Below are 18,131 nucleotides of genomic sequence, written 5' to 3'. Positions count from 1 at the left end.
TATATATAATTTATTCGTATATCGACTATCCCGAAACCGTACACGAAACGGTACCGGTATCGAAATATTTCGTTACAGTGCCTTGACGGGTACGGCTTCCAGTACGGTATTCAAAACATTGTAACTCACCCCTTATCTCAACAATATTTTCAGATGGCTTAGATATTTAACCTGATGATCAAGAATAGGTGGCATGGATAAGGCCATTTGAGCATAGTGGAATAAATTCAAAGAGGGCACCTTGATTTTGGGAGAGTTTTATGCAGTAGTTTTATTTGGTTCTATTGATGGTATTTTTAAAGGTTGACGGCTATTTTGAGGCTTCATGGTATCTTAGAGTAGTTATATTGGAGTTATGGGTTCATAACAATAATTTTATGTTTTATAGCTAGCTAGAGAATTTGGAATGTATAAATTGAGTTGTTGGGAGATGATTGTAGGTAATAAGAGTTAACTCTGTAGACCTCCGGGATCGGGGCATTACAATTGAAACATATATTACCATTAATTTCACAAAGTTGAATGCACTCCCTAGCTTAACATGTTCGCATTGATCAATCGTTTTAAGTTTGGAAATATATTTAACATTTTAAGACTCCCACTACTAAAGGTAAAAATGAAATGTACTCGATCGATAAGAACAACAAGAAGTAAAAAGAAAAAAAAAATAGTTGTATTGAAACATTTCACAGAGGGTAGTTGGCCAAGAAATGTAGCGTTTATATGATCTGTTTCCTGAGGATAAACAAAATCAACATTCTCCCAGCTGACCATAGAAATTTCCGGAGAAAAAAGGCATTCTAATGGTGGGATAGTTGCATCATGGAATGCATGGTACTTCTAATTTACACCAAGATGCCATTCATGGCATTGTTTGCCGCGATAGATTTGCAACGGAGCTATTTTTGTAACAAATCATGCAGACAGCGAGCCGTAGAAGCGGATGGGGGCTCTTTTGGGTCTCCTCCAATTTTATTTCCGAGGCACCATGCGTGTGACCATCAACTATATGTAAAAGGCTGTTTTAGTTGCTTAGCATGCTTGAACTTCACCATTATCTTAATTGCTTCATGCTTCCCTTATAACTCTCTAGAATTATCTTTCCTTCGCATTCTTATCTTTTGTTGGCATCAAGATGTCGCACCTGGACCTGATTGGCAGCAGGAAAAGAAAGAGAGGAGAGAGGGTTTTCAGATTCAAGAGCTTTGGAGAGCCTGGTTATCCGGTTGAGTTTATAGGGCCATTCCGGGAAAATGTTAAAGCCCTTCTTGAATTTGGGCAATTGGAGACTAACTCCAGCAGGGAAATTTCAAGTTGGTCATTTCAGCTTGAATTCCATCGCCACCATCCCGTCCAAATCCTTCTATTCGTTGTTGAAGAACCGGTTGAAGCATCCCTCAATCGTCACTGCAATCACTGTCAATACGTAGGTAAAGTACTTTTCATTCGATCCACGTTCATTTTTATATATTATAGTTCTAAAAAAATCGAAACGGCAATACTTTCTTTTATATTAGCTAATACGAGATTACTTTTTTAAGGATATAATATAAATAATTAAGTTTATATTTTTCCATCAGTTTAAATTTATTGGACAAGTAGTTTTACATGATGGTATCAAAATAAAAATCCCAAATTCCAACTCTAACTCTACATTTAAATATTTCACGTTTTGAGTCTACTCATTGAAAAAAAAATCGAGTCCAGATGTCAGGGAGATCGTCGTCAATAAGCAAATTGCAAATAGATTTTTATCCACATTCAATGTAACTCCCATGGTACTTAATTTGGTTTTATAATAGCTCAGGCTGGGGACACCATATGATTTGCAATAAGAAGTATCACTTTTTGTTGCCTACCAAGGACACAGTGGCTGCTTACTTGAACTGCGAAGGCAACTCTAATAACAATAGGGCAGGCTCAGCCAATGGTAAGTCAAATTTATTGGAACTACAGGGCCATATCATGCATGGTGTCTTTCACTCTAACGGGTACGGACATTTGCTGTCTGTTAATGGTGTTGAAATGGGTTCGGACTTGGCTGGACACCACATCATGGAATTCTGGGATCGTTTATGCACTGGGTTGCGAGCAAGGTTAGTTTTCTTTAATAATATGTTTTACGTTAATAATATGTTTTGCGTAATTTCCGTAAAACATATCATGAGGTACACATGCAAAACAATAAAAAGAAGTCATAAAACTCTTCAGAGGAGGTACTTTTTTTTTTTTTTTTTTTTTTTTTTTTTTTAAATGAAAGGAGGACAGGTACCTAAACCATAACACCCAACCAAAGAAAATCCAAACCAACAAACTTAATGCCTAATTTAAGAAAATCCGCCTTTGTTCCCTTAAGATGATTCTTTCAAAGAAACTCTGGTCGTGGCTCCCGTGGTGGGTGGAGAGTAATTATTATATTTCCGTAATAAATGAGGGGAGTTCTCAAAGTGCTTTAAGGGGCAAATCATATTGAAAAGTTCGTTTTAACGGGTGAGTTGTCATATAGATGTGTAATTAAGAACTCGGTCGTAATAATTTGACGTTGATTTTTGTTAAGATTATTTTTGTCTTTATATATTTATGTTAAAATTAATGGTCAATTTATACAACTGTGGGGTCTTTGACGTCAAGTTATAAACAGGGTCAAAGTTGTGTTTGTTCTTGACAATCCAGTAGTAGTTGGTGAGGAAACTGTCGACCATAATTTTTTGCAGGGAAAAAAGGGGGTTTAGATTATGACTGTTAATCTGGCTTTCAGCTTGAAAAATTGGGTATATTCGGATTTACAATCCGGTATCCGATATTTTATTTTATTTTTCAATTTGAATGTTCTGATATTTCTTTTTTTTTTTTTTTGTTCTTTTTAAGTTTTTTTTTTTTTTATTTGAAATTTTTTAAATGCAAATGTACTAGAAAGTAAAATTCTACCTATCAGGAATTCAGAAGATAGAAAGCTTCTAAAAAAAGATGGTAAAAGCTTTCAAACAAAGTACCTGTTATATGTCTACACTATATTTAATATGGACTTATGTCTCGTCTCTCAAAACTGGAAATGATAGGAATTCTTATGCTTAAAATTCAGACAACAAAAGATAAATGAGAGATCAACAACAATTTTCAGATCAAAACATTCAAACTAAATTTTTTTAAAAAAAAAAAAAGGAAAGAGAGAGAAGAAGAAAGAAGGTACCGGATGTATCCAGGTTTTGTAACTCCGATTCTGCCCGGAACCGAAAATCAGGTTTCCTTGGTTCTAGACCGGGCCGGGAAAAACCCTGGCCCGATGAACAGTCCTAAGACTCTAGACTCTAGTTTGTTTCAAGGAGCCGTTGTTCTAAACTTTTTCTGGGTGAGAGGGCCTTCCTTTACTGGCCTTAATAGAGGGGGGAAAAGGACAGAAAAAGAAACGAAGGTTACGAGCAGATGTCGCGAACCTCGATTTAAATACTAGCCAGCAAACATTTTGGTTATTTTTGCAATATTAGAGAAAAAAGCCCAAAACAAAAACAAAAAAAAAGACAAAAAGTAAGTTCCATGTTTCTGTCTACATTCTTGCCAATCGGATGTTTAGCTGAACCCACTTGCATTTGCAATATCCTCGGATCCTGGTGTAGCTAAGTTCCCGATAACTTGGCTCAACCACTTTAGCTATGATCAATTGTTTTTTGCTTTCTTTCCAGCACCCTCTGTTGTCATTTGGTCAGGCTCTACTAGGATTAAAAGAAAAGATTGATTTTGAAGTGTTTTCGATCTTACTTGGTAGGAAAGTGAGTTTGAATGACAATTCACAGAAGGGAGGCATGGAATTAAGGCTGCTACACGGACTAGGATACGGGGAGCCATGGTTCGGCCGGTGGGGATACGATTTCGGGCGTGGAACCTTTTGCGTTACTCGATCAATGTACCAAAAAGCAATAGAAGCAATACAAGGCATGCCCTTGTACCTATTAATCCACCACCTTGGCACTTCCAACCATCAAATTCCCATTATCTTCTCAAGATATCAAGCATTATCAGATCATTCCTTAGTCACCCTTGGCGACCTATTCAATTTCATGTTAGAGCTCAAGTCTCGTCTTCCTACCGAAAATTCGATCGATACCTATAACTCGGGAATCACGGCAGAAACCACCTGTAGATGGTCGCCGAAGAGGGTTGAAATGGCTACACGAGTGATAGTTGAGGCATTGAAGAGGGCCGAGTTTAGGTGGGTTTCAAGGCAAGAAGTTAGGGATGCTGCTCGTGCCTATATTGGTGACACCGGTTTGCTAGATTTTGTGTTAAAATCATTGGGAAACCATATTGTTGGAAATTACCTGGTTCGTCGCAGCTTAAATCCAGTGACAAAAGTTCTTGAGTATTGTTTAGAAGACATCTCAAATGTGTTACCAAATCAAGAGGGTTCTTTCATGACCAGTCAGAGAGTTAAGGAACGGTACAAGATCAGTAGCCTACAATTAATGAAAGACATATTCTACCTGTACAAGTGCATTCTCAAAGACCAAAAGCCAGCGCTGGGTGCAGGGATTTTTTCAGCTATATCGGTGGCTTCCAGGATAATTCTCGACTCCAAATACCTCATCAAGGAATACAGTGGAGACCTTCCTTTCAAAGTTGAACTGGGGTTCGAAGGAAAATTAAATATTTACTGCACGGTTTTGTTGAGGAGCAACGAAGACGTACAGGATGAAGGTACAGAGAAAGCAATGCCGCCATACGAGTGTGTCACGCTGAAAAACATTGCCACCATTGATGAACTAAAGCAAGAAGTGCAGAGGAACTTCCGGGAAATGTATTGGGGATTGAGGAGCTTAGTTGTGGAATCAGTGTTGAATTTGAATGCGAATGGAACAGATTTGGTTTTTGGGTTAGTTGAAGTTGGCCGTAAACTTGTGTTTCAGGGCAGCACCAAAGAGCAGGGGATCATGAATAGACAGATATACGAATGTGGTCTGAATAGCCATGTTGTGGATTGCCCTTGCGGAGCAAAAGACGAGGATGGGGAACGAATGGTCTCCTGCGATATCTGTGAAGTTTGGCAGCACACCCGATGTGTTCGGATTCCAAATACTGTTGAAATTCCACATATATTTTTATGCAACCGATGCGAGCAGGAAATCGTACTATTGCCCTCTCTACCTTAGTGAGTACTAGGATTCATTCCGTGAGAGTTGCTTTGTAATTGCTATTTAGTTGTAAATTTGAGAGTCGATGTCGATGCAAATTAATACATGGCTTCGAGTTCCATCGCTGGCGTATATTGTTCACATCCAGCTAATTAACTGACACGAAATTTATAATTCCATCCTTGCCTTACACGTGCTGTACGAGAGGAACAAAACTTGAGATAGTTCTTCACTTTTCCCAAGAGTGCGCGTATAAGCCCAGTGTTTAGATTCTATGAAAACTTTCTCTCGGAGTGTTACTAAGAGAAAAACTCTAAACACAGACACAACGGCGCCTCGCGCACGACTTCCATCGTGTTTGATAAAACGGTGCATTTAGTAACTGGTGTTGAAATGCTACGTGTAGTAGAAAATAAAAGACCAACTGAGAGAGACCTGCCCCCATCCATCTTCTGCTTCTCGCATGAACCGTAAGCCCCCTCCTTTGACGCCGAACCCTAACTCTCACCCACGACAGTCGCAACAGTCCTTCTTGGTCCTGGATTCATGGTCAACGGCTTCTACTAGCAGACAGTGAGTACCTCCTCCTTCTTCCTCGCGGATTCATTTCCATTTTCATTCGTTAGTTGGCAAACTGGAGGGTGTATTTCTTGAGCCAAACGAATCCAAAGTAACATGAGCAAATGTTAGGGACGGATTTGGGTCCCTCTCACCTTGTTATCCTGTCACCACTAAGATTTGGGTTTTACCCATTCTATGTTGATGGGGCACGGTTTTGTGGAGACCGATTCAAATCTGAGGTACCCATTCGCAATCTATGATTTTTTTTCCTTTCTTTTCTTTCTTTTGGATACAAGGAGGCTGCCAGGCGTATGCACATAGGTAAAAATTAAAATTCCCATTACATTGATTGAACACTGTTGGAAGGGATATTTAAGGCCTTAGGAAATAAGCCAATTCATTGGAAGGCCCAAGTTTGAGACCTCAGAAGTCGAATCAACTTTGCCAGCCCAAAGATTGAACTTTTAACCACGTGGTGAATAATATAAAGAATAGATAACATCTCCGATGAATTAGGAAAGTTATCTTACAGATTTATTCGAGAGTTATCCTAGATAAACTCTGGAGTTAGTTGTTATCAATATCTTCGTACTCCTATAAATAACAGCTTAAGGTAACACATTGAGATTCATTTATGTACTTATATTGAGAACATTTCCCTCTAACTTGGGCGTTGAAGTACCCTCCAGGCACCCAGTGCCGCCATCTTATTTATTGCAGGTTATCTGTGCAGTTAGTGGTGCGAAATACGTCCTTAATAGTGACGTCATCTGTGGGATCTTTACAAACTTCAACGTGACTTTCACATACCAACTACCACGCGATCTCAAGCAACCCATGACCAAGAGATGAATACCACGGGCGTAGAAGCAAGGTTGGCAGAAGTTGAAAAAAAGTTGAAAAAGGCGACTACATTGGTTGAGTAGCTGTAGAAGGGGAACGAAGAGCTGAAGCGATAGAATACTGCTACACCACCTGTCTAAAACGAACAGATAGAAGGAGATGCACATAGCACAAGAGGTATGAACGTCGAGGAGTTAGAAAAGAAGAGGTTACACGATGAGCTGCACAACCTTGTAGACAAATACGAGGAGATGGCAAGGAAAATGGGAGGATCTTCCTCCTTAGAGTAGTTGCTAAATCGGACTAATCTTCCCTACAGCGAAGAAGTGATGGCAGTACCACTCCCACCTAAATTCAAAGTTTCCCAGATCCACATGTATGATGAATCTCGAGACTCTATAGATCACTTGGAAAATTTTAAGCACACATGACTCTCCATGGCTTCTCGGGAGAGATGGCTTGTCGTGCCTTCTCATTAACATTAAAAGGAATAGAATGGGATTGGTTTGGAACTTTATGACCAGGATCTGTTAACAACTTTGAAGAATTGGCCAAGCAATTTTTAACACAATTCATGGCAAGTAGGAGACGTCGATGGCCCACCCTTATCTTCTCACCATTAAGCAAAGGGAAGAGGAAAGTTTGAAAGCATATTTGACCTGATTCAAGAAGGAGAAACTGACCATGGATGATCAGGATGAGAAGATCATCCTAGCCACTCTTTTGGGAGGTATATAGCCCCAAAGTCCATTCATGACCAAGTTGGCCAAGAAAACCCCCATGGCTCTGAGGGAGTTCATGGACAGGACATATGATTATGTTAATGCCGATGACACATTACGAGCCCTCTTAGAACTCCGGAAGCAAGAGTTAAAGTCAGAGACCAAGACCTCGAATAGTGCAAGATACAAAAAGGTTGAGCCAAGTCATCAAGACAGGCGGCGAGAAAGTTACTCCACCCAGTGAGACCAAAAGCCTCGCCTCATCCACAACAATCTGAGTGTACAAGAAAATGTGAAAACCACAAGGAAAGAAGCACACCCACCCACAAGGGGCCAACGCAATTGCAAATACCACCAATCAAACACCCACTGGATAGAAGACTACTCAACCATTAAGAAAAGAGAGGCCAGATTGGCAGAAAGTGGGGAACTCGAGCAAATGCTGGCTGAACACATCAAACTGAGAAGAGAAGATGGCAGGGGCAAGAGCCCAGATGAAGCAGTAGCCCAAAATGATAGAGACAGGAAAGGAAACGGAGAAATGACACCCCCCGCCAACTTCAAAACCAAGACCAAGCTCTTCTAGGAGAAATCTGCACCACAATAGGAGGATTTGTCGGCAGGATTGTGACAGTGTAACATTCCGCCTAATTAACCTTTAGGATTAATCTTTAAATGCCCTTAGATTAAGCTTATGATTTTGGACTTTAAATATTTTTTTATTATTTTATTATTACTATTATTATTATATTATTTTGTTTGTTTACTTTATTTATTTACTTCAACGCTGATAGTTAGATTTATTTAGACTATGAAACTTAGTGTCATTAATTATTAAGCATGAAGGATTAGAGATGCAAGTCCATTAGTAATCCTATTAAGACCTTTAGAACCTTAGGACATTTATGGGCCAAGCCTTAGAAGCCTTAAACCAAACCTCATAGGAGTGCAAGACTTGGTAGGATAGTCTTGGCCCAAGTATGAGGAAGGCATAAGGCCTTTGGGCTAAGTTTGGTATAGGTTTGACTCATGACCCAATTAGGTCAAGGTGTAACACCCCGCCTAATTAACCATTGGGATTAACCTTTAAACGCCCTTAGATTAAGCTTATGATTTTTTATTTTAAATATTTTATTATTACTATTATTATTATATTATTTGTATTGCTTATTTTATTTATTTACTCCACTGTTGATAGTTAGATTTATTTAGACCATGACACTTAGTATCATTAATTATTAAGCTTGAAGGATTAGGGAAACAAGCGTATTAGTGATTCTATTATGGCCTCTAGAACCTTAGGATATTTATGAGCCAAGCCTTCGATTGCTTAAGCCATGCCTCTAAGGAATTCAAGACATGGTAGATAACTTTGGCACAAGTATGAGGAAGGCATATGGTCTTTGGGCCAAGCTTGGTATCGATTTAACATATGGCCCAATTATGTCAAGGAAAGTCTTTCTAGTCCCATCTTTGAGAATCTTGAGGCCTCTTTTTAACCTTCAAAATCTAGAAACAAGGCCCCATTCACTCAAACCCAAAGGGCCATGGATCATTAACCCACATTCATGGCCCTTTTTAAGCCCACAAGGCCCAATGCCTTATTTTGCTTCTATTTCACTCTTCAATTTGAAGCTCAATACACCATACCATGGGTTTCCTCAAGCTCATGTCATACCTTAAGTACCCAAATTTAGTTTTGAAATTGGGTTAAGACCGTTAATCAACTTACACATAATTAGTGATCTTTAAACTATGTTTTAGAGCTTAATTTTCTTTCTTAATCTTTTTAGCCTTTTTGATCTAAAATTTTCTTGTTTCATTATTCAATTACATCATTCTTAAATCATATTAGGTCCCTAGTTAAACCTCCACATATGCCATTAGAGGAAAAGACATATCAAACCGCAAACTACACCAATCGGCACACATGTGTGCTCTTTGTGTACGATAGACTGTTTTGCCCTTAAATCCAATCTTTGTGTGCCTTTCTCTCAAGGATAATATGGTCCTTAGGCACCTCTTATGACTCCTTTAAAGTCAGGCCAAGCCTTGGATGAAATTTGTTTTTAAAAACCAAACTAAAACCCCAAACCGATTGCACCCAAAAGGCTAGTTGGATGGGAACCGAATTGGTTGAGTTTCAACCACCCATCCGCCATAGTTGAGCCACCACCCCACGCTACCTCTAGCACCACCCAATCCCCAAGAGGCTCTCATGGACATCATGTGTAACGCTCGTCCTTGTGGTGGGACTTTTTGTAAGATATTTTGATAAAGGACGACGGGAATTACCGTCCGATTTAAAACTTTTTTACTTTCTTCCCAGGGTGCAAGACTCTACATTTATAAAATAAAAAATACTTTTACAATAAAAGAGATTTACAGTAGAAAATATTAATCTTACAATAAAAGGGTCTCTCATACGTTTTAAAACTCGTGCCTAGACTTCCGTGCTATTCCCCATGGCCGTGTCTGTCCTGATGCGTACTTCTCATTCCGTCCCTGTGAGGGGGGAAGGGATATGCATAAAAACTAAAATGAGTCGAAGACTCGTAAGCATTACTTCATACGGTTAAAATATAACAACATAGGTTTTCATTCATGCATTCATCATTCGTACATACTATACCTACGTGTGTGCGTGCATATGTGCGTTCGTTGAAAACGTCACTGGACGAGGTTTTCCTTTGAAAATGGACTTTCTTTTCGTAAAACGTTTCCCCCGTCAGTGCCTTCATTTATGCAAGAATGCGGTGCATTCTTGTATAAGTGCATTCATTCGAAAACATCACTGGACGGGATTTTCTTTCAGTGAAACGTTTCCCCCATCAGTGCCTTCATTTTTTAAAAGATCGTGCATTCGTGCGTTATGTGCATACATACGTTCATACATACATACATACATACATGCATTCTTTCTTATCACTTTTATAGGCCAGTACACACTGTTACGCCCCGTGTGTTAGGGTTAGCGGTCTTCCTTTGGACCCAGACTCTGCTCGTGGCCAGGGTTGGGAATCCCTTTTCAGTCAGGGAGCAACACTGGGTGCACTACCAATACTACTTACCCGGCATTGCTATCTGCCCATTCATTGGTACCATTTTCATTCATTCATGTGGCCGTTTCGTATCTTCATACATTTTATGCTTTCATGTCTTTGATGCTTTTCGTTCATTCATTCATGTCAGCTCTAAAGAGCTGGAGCTTTCATTCAGTTCTTTCTTTCATTTAACAGTCATTTCATGAGAAAACATTCATTTAAGATTCAGTTCATGAGAAAACATTTCTTTTCGTGAGAGAACATTTCTTTTCATGAGAAAACATCGTTAACAGTTCATTCATGAAAAGCTTCATTTCTTTTCATACATGAGCTTAGACGTCGGCTTTCGTGGCATCCATAAGCGTCATTTTGAAAGTCGCCTTTCACGGCATCCACGAACATCACCTCGTGGCGCACGTGAGAGCCTCGGTTCGTAGGATTCGTAAAAGCGTCCGTCTTCATGCCTTTTGTGCAGTTCGGGGATTTTCTTAGAATATACATACAATTGATACATTGTATAGCCATCCATTCACATACGTACAATTAATACTTTCGTTGCGTAAAAAGGGGCTGCAAAGGAGAGTCGTACATACGTATACATTTGAACACTTAGCATTTTCTTTCGTAAAACGTCTTTCGTGTCTTTTCATAGAGCATCGTGAGGAAAAACGTTTCGTTTCATTTCTTTATATAGTTTTAGAAAGACTCTAGAAGAGTATGAACGTAACACTTATCTGGACTCCATGCTACTTGCATATCATGTAGTCCATTCATGTGCGTATCAGATGGCAACCTACATGCATACACATAACGTTAACGTCATTCTCTATCTAATGCATAATCAACTTAAACTAGAAATAGAACTATGCTTTACTTCGAACACTCTCCTTCTATCTCGTGCACTTATGTGCCCTTCACTATGCTAAACCCTTTGGGGACCACTACGGTCACCACATCTTCCAACTTAAGGTCTTACCTCGAGTGCTCATCCACTAAAGTGAACCCATGATTCACCTTAGGATTAAGACACTAAGACCTTAGTCTTACTCTTCTTACTAACCACATTCAATGAATGATTCCGACCGATGGAATCATGCATCTCAATCCTAATAATACACCCGTCACTACCTTCATGCACCTTAGCCCATACTAAATTTTCATTCCCAACCATACAAGTCACACGGCTCTAAGCCAACTCTGAGGCTTAAGCATTGTGTAACTGTACTCAGGACAGACTACCCATTACATACGGTGAATCCGTCTGGCACATGTGTCTAACCAGATTACACATGTACCTTACCCCTTTATCACCTAAGATCAACATATAATATGTTGATCACTTGCTCGTAGGTATAAGGGCCATACTCCGATACCAACCTTCTTTTAACCCGACTAGCATGACTTTTCATGCTATCCGTCCCTTTTGACAGTTCATCCCAACACTTAACACGACTAGACTCCATTCACCATCACGTCATATAGCTCGAGACTATACCCAAGCTACACCATGACCTTGTCACGTCACTTGACATCCCGTTACGTTATTTCTTACATCAACCCTTAACTCATCACGAGTACGGTTCCTCACGTACTCTTGTCACATCGTGACATCTCGTCATGTTCCTGCTACACCATTTCTATAATAACTCTTCACCCATCATAAGCACGACTGTCAGTAACCACGTCACTTCGTGATGTTGCCTAGTCATGCTTCCGCTGCGTACTCTTACACTTATTCTGCTACTTCACGCATACTCCTAGCCATAAGTCCATCACGGTGATACTTGTCACTTCAGACTACAGGCTGCACCATAACTAGTTCGGGACATTGTTCCACAATTTTTGAACACTATTCACCACATTCTACGTCCATCAACTACACAACCATCCTTATTTCTGCGACACGTCACACTGAGTGTCACTACCTCGTGGAGCACACTTCACGTATACTCTCTTCACACACGTTATGTCACAAAGAATACACTCCACGTATACTCCATTCACACACTACGTCACATCACCATCATGGCATACCCGCCATATGGTGCATCACTCCACCATATGGAGTACACTTCACGTATACTCCCTTCATATACATTACGACCTATCACCATTATGACATACTTGCCATATGGTGCATCTCTCCACCACAAAGAGTACACTCCACGTATACTCCCTTTCCACACGCTACAACTTGTCATCAATATGGCATACCCGCCATACGATGCATCACTCTACCACATGGAGTACACTTCGTGTGTACTCCCTTCATACACTCTACGCCATATCACCACTATGGCATACCCGCCATATGGTACATCACTCCACCACATAGAGTACACTCCACGAGTACTCTCTTCACATACTTTATGCCACACAGAGTACACTCCACGTGTACTCTTCTCTTTTCACAATACGCCATGAGGGTATATTTTACATATACTCTCCTTATTCCACACTACGTCACATCACTATTATGGCATACTTGCCATATGGTGCGTTACTCCACCACATGGAGTACACATCACGTATACTCCATTCACATACCACACCATACAGAGTACACTCTACATGTACTCTTCCTATTCCACAATATGCTAGGAGAGTATATTCTACATATACTCTCCTTATCTCACACTATGCCACACACACAGAGTACACTCAGCGTGTACTGTTCTCACTCCACATGCCACGTCACCAATACAACACCTACTCCACAACCGCATTACACCGCACAGTCCACAACACTACACAGTACAATTCCGAACTACGCTCCACACTTCACAACGCACTACACTGATAAGCCCAACACTTCATTACACAGAATGTCCAACACTTCACAGCACAACACATCTCCATACTACACAGCCACTCCACTAATACTAACAGCACAGTCCACAACTTAATCAACTAATCAATATCTAACATAAATAATAAGAGATAGAGGGTTATACCATCGACAGGATAACCCGTGCGTTGCTCGCTGATCGTCACAGCCGATGACGTTGGAAAGGTCATATGTGGTGGCTAACCCACGTACGTTGACTGTTTTGGCATTTGGATAGCTAAGTGTGATCTTGGAAGGGCTCATGAAAGCCTTGTGATCGTGGCAAGGAGCGTAACACGACGGATCTAGCCGTGTATAGTGGCGGTCAGTCACGCACAATGACTATCCATCACGTGCAGTGGTTACCCACCACATAAAGTGGTGGTTTGGGGCCTTGGGTTCAGCTAAGGGAGGTGCGGTGGAACTCGTGGTGGCGTCGAGGTAGTGGAGGAGAAGACGTGGGAGAGTGAGAGAGAGTGTGAGGGGGAGGAAGCCGTGCGGTGAAGGGAGGCTTCTGGTCGTGGGTCACGTGGAGGAGGAAAAGGAGGAGCTATGGTGGCCAAGGGAGCCACTTGGTGGCCGTGTGTGCTGCGCACGGCGACGCTAGAGGTCGCGTACGGTGAAGCCGTGCGTGGGTCTCTTGTGCGTGCGTGCTACTAGGAAGGTGGCTGCATGGGAGGGGCTGAGTTTACTAGAGGGTGATGATCGGTGGCAGAGGGAGCTACTGTGGGAGTGGTGGCGCCGTTGGGTGGCACACAACGGTGGAATGGGCATCATGCCCATTCGGGCTTTACACTTTCGAAAGGGAGAAAAGGAGAGCGTGAGAGAGAGGGGCTGGGCTGGTTGAGCTCGCCGGAGTGAGGTGGTGCCAATGGTGCCGGCGGTGAGGTCTGGCGACGCACGGCGGCGCCGGGCTGAGCAGTGGAGGCTTCGGCGAGAGAGAGGGCTGCTGCGTACTACGTACGCCGAATGAGAGGGAGGAGAGAGAGGACTGGGGAAAAGTGAGGGAAAGAGAGAGGGGATCTAGGTATTTAATCCAGTCCCTTCATCTGGGGATCCTCAAAACAAAACACTGATTTGAAAATGCGTAAACGTTAACTTAATTAAAAGCACTTAGAGGAATTAAGGTAGAATATTATTTAACTAACTTTAGTTTATAAAATAATATTTTTCATCATTACTAAATGATGAAGTCTTATTTAATATATTTAAAATGATGAAACCATTTAATTAATTAAAGCTTTCAACATAATTTAAATCTCATAATATTTTAAATAGTTGAAATCATTTTAATAATATTATTAAAATGATTTCTGACAATTATATAATTTTTGGTGCTCTTCAAGAATATTATAATTGTCGTATTTAAAATCAAGCTTAGTTCAATAACACTAGAAATACTCCTTATAAATATTTCTAGTACATTTAAAACACTGGGCGTGCCTTAGAAGTCACATAATATCTTTTGAAACATACCATCGTGGTTCGGCATGTATGATGAGGCTCACAGTGGTTAGATGGAAAGGGGAGACAGTTCACGTAATCTCTGCCCTCGGGATTTGCTTACGTCATAAAGACGGAACGTACGTCAGAAAAAAGAAACGTACGCAAGAAGGAAGGAGCAGGATATTACATCATGAGCCTTGACCAGATTTTCCACCCAAAGAAGGCACCAAAAACTGTAGGCACCCATGTCACTTCACTCGACAACCACCCTCCCTTGCAACATCTTATTTGAGCTACACCTCCATGATCACTTGGCAGCCAACCCTCCACATTCTACGACCTAAAAAGGTCTTCAAGAAGGTGACCTTACACCTGCACAATTCAGCTTTGAAGAAGAGTCAAGAAGATGAGTCAAGACCTTGATCAAATCTGCCCAAAGAAAATAACTTTAACTCATCAACCCCATGGATGGTTTTTTATGGTTTTTCTTCTCTTCCCTCTGCACCACGACTTGACCAGCACCCATAGGAGCAATGAGCACCTATAGTGATGAAATCATGGTGATTTAGGGCATTATTTTGTTATGTACAAGTAACACAAAGTGATGAAATGCAATCTGAAAAATCAGCCCCTTACACCACCGCCCATCTCCTCCAATGTAACACCCAAGCCTATTGGATTCTTTTCTTTTACCTCCTACCTCCCCCAACCCCAATAAACTACCCCAATTTTTTTTTCCTTTTTTTTTATGCGGATTCAACACTGAGTAATCTCCCCTACCCCCACTCAAACTCCTCTGTCTAGCCATTGCCCACTTCCAAGCTCAGGCCCAGCTACAGCGCTGCCTCTGCCTTACGCCACCACAAACCCACGCCACCCCATCAACACCCAAAACCGACCTGCAAGCCTCCATGCACGGCTTCACCCCAGCACACCTCCTCTATTCTAACCACCGAAAAACAGAGCACCTGCTCCCCCATTGTTACCCACAAAGTTGCAAGCCTCCACATCTCAGCCCACGATAGAAGCTGCCATGTTTGGTCACTGCTGCACAGTGAGTCCCCATCGCCAAGCACCCTGTGTGTAGCCCTTAATTCTCTCGGTAATCTCTCTTCCCCCTACGATGTACTCTCTCTCTCCCTCGATAAACATAGGGACAACGGTGTAGGTCTCGCGCACACCGTATTAAGAGTGTGCATATAAGCCCAGTGTTTAGATTCTGCGAAAACTTTTTCTTGGAGTGTTATAGGGAGAAAAACTCTAAACATAGTCACAACGGTGTAGGCCTTGCACACGACTTCCACCATGTTTGATAAAATGGTGCGTTTAGTAACTGGTGTTGAAATAGTACGTGTAGTAGAAAAGAAAAAACCTATTGAGAGAGGACTACCCCCATCCATCTCCTGCTTCGCGCATGAACCGTAAGCCCCCTTCTTCGACACCGAACCATAACCCTCATCCACAATAGTCACAATAGTCCTTCTTGGTCGTGGATTCATGGTCGACAGCTTCTACTAGCAGATATTGAGTACCTCCTTCCTCCCAGATTCATTTTCATTTTCGTTCGTTAGTTGGCAAAATAGGGGTTGTATTTGTTGTGCTAAACAAATCCAAGGTACCCATTCTCCTTCTTATCCAGTCACCACTAAGATTTGGGTTTTACCTGTCCTATGTTGCATGGGGCACGATTTTGTGGAGACCTATTCAAATCTAATTCGCAATGTATGATTTTTGGTTTCCATTCTTTTCTTTCTTTTAGGTAGAAGGAGACTGCTAGGCGTATGCACATAGGTAAAAATTAAAATTCCCATTACATTGATTGAACACTGTTTGAAGGGATATTTAGGACCCTGAGAGAAATAAGCCAATGCATTGGAAGGCCCAAGTTTGAGACCTCGGGAGTCGAATCAGCTTTGCAAGCCCAAAAATTGAATTATTAACCACGTGATGAATAACATAAAGAATAGATAACATATCCGATGGATCAGGAAAGCTATCCTACCTATTTATTCGAGAGTTATCCAAGATAAACTCTAGAGTTAATCGTTATCAACATCTTCATACTCTTATAAATAACACTTGAAAGTAACATATTGAGATTCATTCATATACTTAGATTGAGAACCTTTTTCTCTAACTTAAGCATCAAAGTACCCCCAAGCACCCAGTGCCGCCATCTTATTTGTTGCAGGTTATCCGTGTAGTTGGTGGTATGAAACACGTCCTTAATAGTGGCGCCATCTGTGGGATCTCTACAAACTTCAATGTGACTTTCACATGCCAACTACCACGTGATCTCATGCAACCAGTGACCAAGAGATGAATACCACGGGCATAGAAGCAAGGTTGGCAGAAGCTGAAGAAAAGTCGACGACATTGGTTGAGCAGCTACAGAAGGAGAACGAAGAGCTGAAGCAGTAGAATACTACTACACCACCTGTCCACAACGGATAGATAGAAGGAGATGCACATAGCACAGGAGGTATGAACGTCTAGGAGTTAGAAAAGAAGACGTTACACGATGAGCTGCGCAACCTCGTAGATAAATACGAGGAGATGGCAAGGAAAATGGGAGGATCTTCCTTCGTAGAGCAGTTTCTGAATTGAACTAATCTTCCCTATAGCAAGGAAGTGATGGCGGTACCACACCCACCTAAATTGAAAGTTCTCCAGATTGGCATGTATGACAGATCCCAGGACTCTGTAGATCATTTGAAAAATTTGAAAGCACACATGACTCTCCATGGCTTCTCGGGAGAGGTGGTTGCCGCGCCTTCCTGTTAACATTAAAAAGATAGCACGTGGTTGGTTTGAAACTTTATGACCAGGATCTATTAACCACTTTAAAGAATTGTCCAAGCAATTTTTTACACAATTCATGGCAACTAAGACGTCGATGGCCTGTCGCTTATCTTCTCACCATTAAGCAAAGGGAAGAGGAAAGTCTGAAAGTGTATTTGACCCGATTCAACAAGGAGAAACTGATCACGGATGATCAGGATGAGAAGATCACTCTAGCCACTCTTTTGGTAGGTATATGGCCCTAAAGTCCATTCATGATCGAGTTAGCCAGAAAAACCCCCTCGACTCTGAGGGAGTTCATGGATAGGGCATATGATTATGTTAACACACTATAAAAAAAATCCCAATTTACCGATGTTTATATTACCTATGCGCCGATAAATATATGTTATTGCTGGCACGTTCTTTTTTCACTGATAAATAAGAAGTTTTGCTGGCACTTACATTGTTATGCTGGCAAAAATATATAATAATTATGGCGTTTATAAAATTGTCTCTAATTTATAAATTTTGCGCTACTAAATAATAAGTTTTGGCAGCATTTACATTTCTGGCATTTTTGTATGCGTCGATAGATATAAATTATTGTCGGGGCTTATTTCTTGTATCGGTAAAACGGAAATTTTTCCGATGTTTAATTATTACCCCAGTAATTATAACGTATAATTGATTGCCAAAAATTTATTAGTTTTGTACTGGTAATTATATTAAATTAAAATTTTATTTGTATTTTAATATTATATTATTTATATTTAAGAAA

At 40.8% G+C, this 18,131-nt stretch overlaps 1 protein-coding gene and 1 long non-coding RNA gene across 2 annotated transcripts; both read left to right on the top strand.

Moving 5' to 3' along the window:
• Positions 1–752: 752 nt before the first annotated feature.
• On the top strand, positions 753–5,144 carry LOC121258170 (PHD finger protein MALE STERILITY 1). The gene is made up of 3 exons (XM_041159556.1): positions 753–1,430; positions 1,808–2,096; positions 3,764–5,144. Exons 1-3 carry the CDS (start codon positions 1,136–1,138, stop codon positions 5,142–5,144), a joined length of 1,965 nt encoding a protein of 654 aa, XP_041015490.1. The 5' UTR covers positions 753–1,135.
• Positions 5,145–5,472: 328 nt separating this feature from the next.
• Positions 5,473–17,927, top strand: LOC121257085. The gene is made up of 3 exons (XR_005939150.1): positions 5,473–5,699; positions 6,377–6,407; positions 16,761–17,927. It is a non-coding gene; the product is annotated as an uncharacterized LOC121257085 (long non-coding RNA).
• Positions 17,928–18,131: the final 204 nt, after the last annotated feature.

The sequence above is a fragment of the Juglans microcarpa x Juglans regia genome, chromosome 3S (genome assembly GCF_004785595.1).
Source record: "Juglans microcarpa x Juglans regia isolate MS1-56 chromosome 3S, Jm3101_v1.0, whole genome shotgun sequence".
Classification (NCBI taxonomy): Eukaryota; Viridiplantae; Streptophyta; class Magnoliopsida; order Fagales; family Juglandaceae; genus Juglans; species Juglans microcarpa x Juglans regia.
The sequence above is the reverse complement of the archived record's forward strand: the minus strand, read 5'-3'. Positions and strand labels throughout refer to the sequence as shown.